The sequence below is a fragment of the Morone saxatilis genome, unplaced genomic scaffold, assembly GCF_004916995.1.
Source record: "Morone saxatilis isolate NCDOM2014 unplaced genomic scaffold, NCSU_SB_2.0 Contig24, whole genome shotgun sequence".
In the NCBI taxonomy this organism is placed as follows: domain Eukaryota; kingdom Metazoa; phylum Chordata; class Actinopteri; family Moronidae; genus Morone; species Morone saxatilis.
The window spans coordinates 3,817,614-3,824,324 of record NW_023339807.1 but is presented as its reverse complement, the minus strand read 5'-3'; the positions used below and the strand labels follow the sequence as shown (position 1 = coordinate 3,824,324).

Below are 6,711 nucleotides of genomic sequence, written 5' to 3'. Positions count from 1 at the left end.
ACAGTCATTTAAGACTTTAGTTTATGGGGCATTTGAATTTAATTGCATTAAACTGCCCATCCAATTTATAATCAGTGGAAGGAAGATAAAGTTGAATCGGGATGTTACAAACACTTTGAACAATAAGGTAACTTAGTAGGTTTCTCTGTGGTATTAGCACAAGCCTGTTTATTCAGTTTCGGTTGAGTGTAGAGCACCAGGGAGGAGGCTTGTAGTTTTTACACTCTGCATACAGACTAACAAAAGACAAAGACAAAATGCCCTTTCAAGACATTCATGCCCAATTATGTAGACTACAAACTCTGCAAGTTAAAGGAAAATACCTAAATTGAGATTTATACTGTTGTTTTAGTAAATTGAAACTACAGCACACTCCCTGTATTGCTAAGTGCACAGATGAATAAAAGGCAACATCAGCAAATTCAACAGACAAACTTCCACTATGTCATATGTTCCTTTAGTTGTCTTGTGGCATTGTATCAAGGTCTTGGGGGAAAGCTGAAACAGAGAGGGAAGCCTTTCCTTACCCCAGGTCAAACATCCTGTGGCAGTCATTTTGTAAATGATCGTGGAAAGAGGTAGAGGGCTGAAACCGCCCAGTACGGAACCTCATTGCCTTACAATTTTCTCTACGAATTCTCTTTGTCTTACTGGAGAGGTTTCCCTACATTTTTGGTTTTGCAAACCATTAAAACAATGTTAGTGAAACAAAACATGTTAATGAGATGTGAGCAGTGAACAAAATATTATGGAAAACCAAAAAAAACAACTGTGTGGCCAATTTTTTCTTTTTTTCTCAGGAACACTCAGATCTATCTTGCAACCCTTTGGGTCTTGTTAGAAAGAGATGAAATCAGTAAAATACAAAAAGCTGCAGATGTCTTGCATCAGAGGTTCGTAGCTTTAGAGAGGAGACCAGTGAAAGGTAATGCTTAGTCTTAGATTCACAGGCACAGACATGTCTTTTAACAGCCACTAGGGGGCAAATTGGTTAAGAGACTGAGAATGAAACTGAAACAGAGGGAGAGATCTGGAAGTCATGAGGTGCTTTGTCTACAAATTAAATGAAAATCAAACACCCCGAAACTGAATATTCATATGGGCTTAAGATGGTCATTGCCAGAGACTAGCCCAAGACTGACTGAGGCCTTTAAAGCCTGACAGTTTGTTTTTATTGGATTAATTAATAATTGCCTCCTTAAGTCCAGTAAATAGTCAACACCAACAGGAAGAGTTAGATTTCAAGTACATTTATCCTACGGTTCTTATTGCAAGAGGAGCATACTGTGATACTGCTGCATTCAGCATTGAGGAGCCAATGTCGTAAGGCTTATCCCAATACTTAAGTGTTCATTTAATAGGATCTTGTCTAATACGTCTCATTTGGCTAGGCTAGAAGTTGTAGATATCTGTTCTTACAATCCAGCAGAACACACACACACACACACGAACACACACACACACACGAACACACACACACACACAAACACACACACGAACGGTATAAAAAGGGACTTAACATAGAGCTTACCTGTCTTCTCCTCTTCTGTAGCCACCTCAGCCAAGTAGCGGAAGTAATCTCCTTTCATTTTCAAATAGAAGACTTTGCTCTCTGCTGCAACAGCCTTGGGAATGAGATAAGTATCCAGGAGACCCTGTGGCAGAAAACAGACAAAAAAAAAAAGACAACTTTCTCAGATATTCAGTACGATCTGTCAACTATTATAATGTATATAGCTGGTTTTACAATAGGAATATGAGCAGAAAGAGTTGATTTGCATCCTTCCACTAAATGTGTACACAATTCATCAATGAAGAAAGCAATTTTTACACTTATGACAAGACTCATTTGCCACAGAAACCCATCATTTCTCTACTCACTCAAGAGTAGTGGCCATTATTTAAACCCATTCAAATGAACATCATAGCCAACAACGAGTGTCATTTCTCACCACAGACCTAAATGAGGGTAGAGAGGAGCTGGCTACCTCCAATAGCCTCGGGGCTTGAGCCTGAGACTTTGCCTGAGCTACATCACAGATGCTTCAGAGAGCACTAAAGGGGGGTAGATCTGTGTGGATGGTGGATAACATGAAAGCATGGCAGAGAAGAAAGAGACGGGCTGGACAGAAAAGTGGGGAGTGAGGGTGGACTACGGTTGAAAGATGGTGGGGGTGGAGAAACAGTAGAGAGCCAGGCTGCTGAACTCCTGATGAGCTTTTGCTGAGGAAGTAGGTCACTCACAGAGCCCAGCTTGGCTCAACACAAGCATGCACCACTAGCTGAAAAGTGTTGGTAATCTACTATGTTAAGTGCTATGAGACAAAGAGCATTAAAACACTGCCTTTAGAGAAGTATGATATTAGTGGTTCACACAACTAACAGAGACCAGCATTTTCTCATTTTCTCTAGGATTCTGTTCATCACACAGTGCATGTGTACATTACCTGCAGGAATAACGGGATAAACTAGGCTGATGTAAGAGCCTGCACTTGTCGTATACTCTCAGACTGATGTGAGGGCTCAGGGAAGCCCTCTGGGATCTGAATGTAGAACTGGGCCACTGGCAAGGGCATAGCTAAACTCAAACTACAACCACACAGAAATGTTCACAGTACATTAAACTTATATTTTCAGTAATTGCTCATCCTATTTGATTATACCTTGTTGCATTCATAGAACTTAGAGATTCCCAGAGAAAGGGCATGTGTAGGTGTCTGCACACTTGAATAGAAGTTGTCATATTGTTTCTGCAGCATATCCTTGTGTTGTGTGTGCACGTGCATATGCATGCTCTCTAGTATGCACGAGCAGCATGGGGCACCAAGACTAATACACCACTGTTAGCGTTAGACTACACACAGTTCTGATCAACTAGATTTACTGCCTTGCGGTTGTATGACTGACGAGCAGTCACATCCATATCTGTCTAGATCAGTAGCTGCTTAAGGATTATATGCACTTGGACTGTTAAGGTTTCTTTGTGTAGAAAAAAGTCAGGTAACTATATTGTGATTAATTAAGGTAAAGCAGTTCATACATGTACATCAGTGAAGACTTTAAAATAATTGTATGTCTATTAGTGTGCATGTTCATTGAGAGAAACAAAAAACAAAGTCAAATTCCTCCATGTGTTCACATGCTTGGCCAATAAAGCAGATTCTGATAGAACACAACGTTGACAGGCTATGCCTCAAACATGGATGTTGCTGCAATGAAGGCGCAAATTCTAAAAGGTGGATGCTTCACCAACAGCTTCAACTTGGCAGCACAGAAGATTTATACAATCACCACAGTTTCAAGGTGATCACCCAAGATTACTGTCACCAATTCAGTATCTGACCAAATGTGAAATATGGTCACAACCTCCCCTTTCTGTTCCTGAGTTATCCTGTTGAATAATGGCCAGAAAAGTGTTTTTTGCAAAACATTACATTGATGGAAAAACCCATGTCCACTATTGGATTGACAAACCAACAAACACTTCCACTTTACGCAGCAATCTGCCAGGTTAGCTAAGGTGAGAAAGTAAGTCTTCACACAACTATCTCCGTCACTTCTCATGTGTACAGCCTAGTGCAATACCATAAATACCATGGAGAAGAGACTGTCCAAAAGTATGTGCCATTATTCCCAATCGATTCATACCATTTGTCTCTATGATGGCTAGCTTTTCATCCCGCTTTTGAGGGAGGCCACTCTGAAGAGGAAAACGTCTTGAGATGTGATCGACGACACCTTGTAAGAACTTGTTCGCTTTAAGTTTACCTCAGCCTTATTGCTGTCCTACACCCTTCCTCCTCCTCCTCCTCCTCCTCCTCCTCTGCCCTCTTTACAGTCATCCCTCTCTATTTCGGTCCCCATATGGCTGTTCGGCCGAAGTGGAGGTCAGTGAGCCATAACGCTGGTGGCTCAGCTTCTGTCATTATAGGATTAGAACCTGGTGAGTCACCAGGCAGATAATGCACAAGCTAAGAGAGGAACAGAGTAGCAGAGGTCCTACAGATGGCTACAGTATTTCTGATATGACCATATGAAACTATAAACAGCAACACAAACTAGCCATTAAACTAGTAAACCTACAATATCAGTAAAAAAAAAGAAAAAGAATTGCCAGCGTTCTTTAAGCAGCAGAAGCTGTGCCCAGAAAGCCTTGAACACTGGGGTATCTGGAACACTTGTCAGATTGACTAACCTTGGAGTGCCATGATAGCCAATGGTTAGGGGGCATGTCTTAGGCTTCATGGTGGCTCCAGTTGGTGACCTTTGTTGCATGTCATGCCCCTCTCTTTCCTGCTCTCCTATTTCTTGCCTGTGTCTTCCTGTCACAATCCAATAAGGGGGAAACTCCCCCCTAAACAAATGTATGAACCTTATGGAATCTGGTCTACAGCGGCACTGGCTTAGATCTTAAGAGTTCGTCCCAGGTGCTGTACAGTGGCTGCTCTTAGAACGTAGGTACAGCTTTAATTCAGAGGACTCATTTATCTGCTGTACTGTGTATGATTGTATATGTCACAATACCATTGTCACCAAAAATGTAACATTATGTGTTTTGTAAAGATAGATGTTATGTCAGGGCTGTAGCATTGGGTTGCATTGTACGGATGTATATAATAAAGTGGCCTCAGGGTCATGAATTTATAACTAACTAACTAAAAAAAGCACAACGTATACGCTCAAACAAATAATCCCTCTCAATAATCCCGTCTGTATCTGCATAGACCCTGCCCTCTGCCTGTATTTTCTTGCTTTGTACGGGACGTTTCTGGGCGTCAACCTTTGGCCAGTGGGTGTGTGGTCTCTAGCCAATAACACGACTCAGGGAGTGAGGTTGTGACTCCATAAAAATGCAGCAACAAGGTTACATCGCTGTTTCCATCTCTGTCCTTTGCTCTCTTTTTATTTCTGTAACACTATTTGGTTCGTCTATAACAGTCCTGTCACATCTTCATAAAGCTGTAAACGACATTATTTTAACAGATGAAGCCAGCAATGTCTAATGAAATGTTATCTCACCAGCACGTCTCGGCAGATGTCTTTCAGCTCTTGCTCAATTTTTTCCCGGTACTCTTTGGCCATGGCCTTCTTCCTTTCGCTGCTCTCAGACTTCTGCTCAATGCTGGAAACCACACGCCAAGAGGAGCGGCGAGCACCCACCACATTCTTGTAGGCCACCGACAGCAGGTTACGCTCCTCGTTTGTCAGCTCATTGTTTTCCTCTGTCACAGCCTTCATTGCAGCAGCCATGTCGTCATAGCGCTCAGCCTGCTCGGCCAACTTGGCCTTTTGCACCAATTCCTTCTGGGGTGCCTCGGTCATGACTGCTCACTAGATGAAGGAAAGCAGATAGGAGAAGAGAGAACAGTTTGAGGTCAACTTAAAGAGTAGCTGGCAAGAGGACATATTTTCTATGTGGACCAGTAACCATTTATCAGAAGTACCCATAAATGTATCAAGAACAACTAATGAGGCTAATATTTATTGAGTCTAAACTATCAGGAAAAGAGAAATCATCTGTATTGCCTCAACTGAAATCATCAATAGAGGTCGCCTCTGCTACCACACTATACTAACTAAATAGGGTAACGTAAGTTGCGGCACATGATGTAACTTTTTTTGGCCATGGCAGCTCAACGCTATGGGAGTCAAAGACAGGACGGAAGTATAGCAAGGGCTAAACACAGGAAGTGAGCACAAAAGCAAGAGTGCAGAGACTGAGCAAAAGACAATTCATTGTTTCATTGTTTGAGATGCATCTTTGTTAGCTGTATAAGAAGGTGGAGGAAGTAAAAATATAGTTGGATTAGAATTCAAATATGCCTGCAAGGCCTGTAAGCAGAATATTCCTTTAAAAAGCTGTGATACTACTATTACTGTACCATAGCACTGTATTAGCCCTGCAAGCTACTAGGCAGTGTTGAGTGCTGTAGGGTTGTAAGAGGAGAGGAGAAGCTGCCAGCAGATACAATGTAAAGGCAGTCAATGTGTACACTTGACACACGCATCAACACACAGGAATTCTCATGATCAGATCAATAGCCTACATCCGTTTGACCCATCCAAAATAGCCAGCGGGAATTCACAGAATCAATCACTTTTTTCCATCCCAGAGTGCATCTAGTGTGGGTTTCAAAGTCTCTCCTGGGATACAGAAAAATTAAGCATATTCTATCACAGTTCACACATTGTGACGTGAGGTCTTAAAACCTCTTGTTTTGTCCACAACCCAAAGATAATCAGTTTACTGTCAATAAGAGAAAATATTCACAGTTGAAATCAGAGAATTGGAAGATTTGTTTTTTCTTAAAAAGAAGAACATTTGATTTGATAAGTTGCCAATAATTTACATTGACAACTAATCAATACATTGACTTATATTATTGCAGCTCTAAACAGAATGCAAAATGATTTGGCCAATTTGTAGGAATTGTAAGTATAAAATGCATACACCCCCTGGTAAACCAGAGTGTGTATGCATTTTAATCAGTAAATTAAATATGCTACAAAAAAGTACATTTGTAGTTACAGCTCAGGTCACATGTGAATGAAAGAGACTGTTCAATGAAAGAATGCATGCTATAGCCATGGTACACATGCAACAACTTGTTCTTGTATTGCTGGCAAGCCTTCAGGGCAAACACAAATGTGCCCCCCTCTCTCCTACACACACACACACACACACACACACACACAAAGGAAGAGGGTGTA

The 6,711-nt window shown here is 41.4% G+C and overlaps 1 protein-coding gene across 1 annotated transcript in view; it reads right to left on the bottom strand.

Moving 5' to 3' along the window:
- LOC118335488 (14-3-3 protein zeta-like) overlaps positions 1 to 6,711 on the bottom strand; it is an 11,983-nt gene that overhangs the window by 2,090 nt on the left and 3,182 nt on the right. Inside the window, exons 2-3 of the mRNA XM_035671788.1 lie at positions 5,020 to 5,331; positions 1,532 to 1,655 (exon numbers count right to left, since the gene is read on the bottom strand). Of these exons, the coding sequence (XP_035527681.1) occupies positions 1,532 to 1,655; positions 5,020 to 5,322 (427 nt within the window). The 5' untranslated portion in view covers positions 5,323 to 5,331. The remainder of the gene's footprint in view (positions 1 to 1,531; positions 1,656 to 5,019; positions 5,332 to 6,711) is intronic.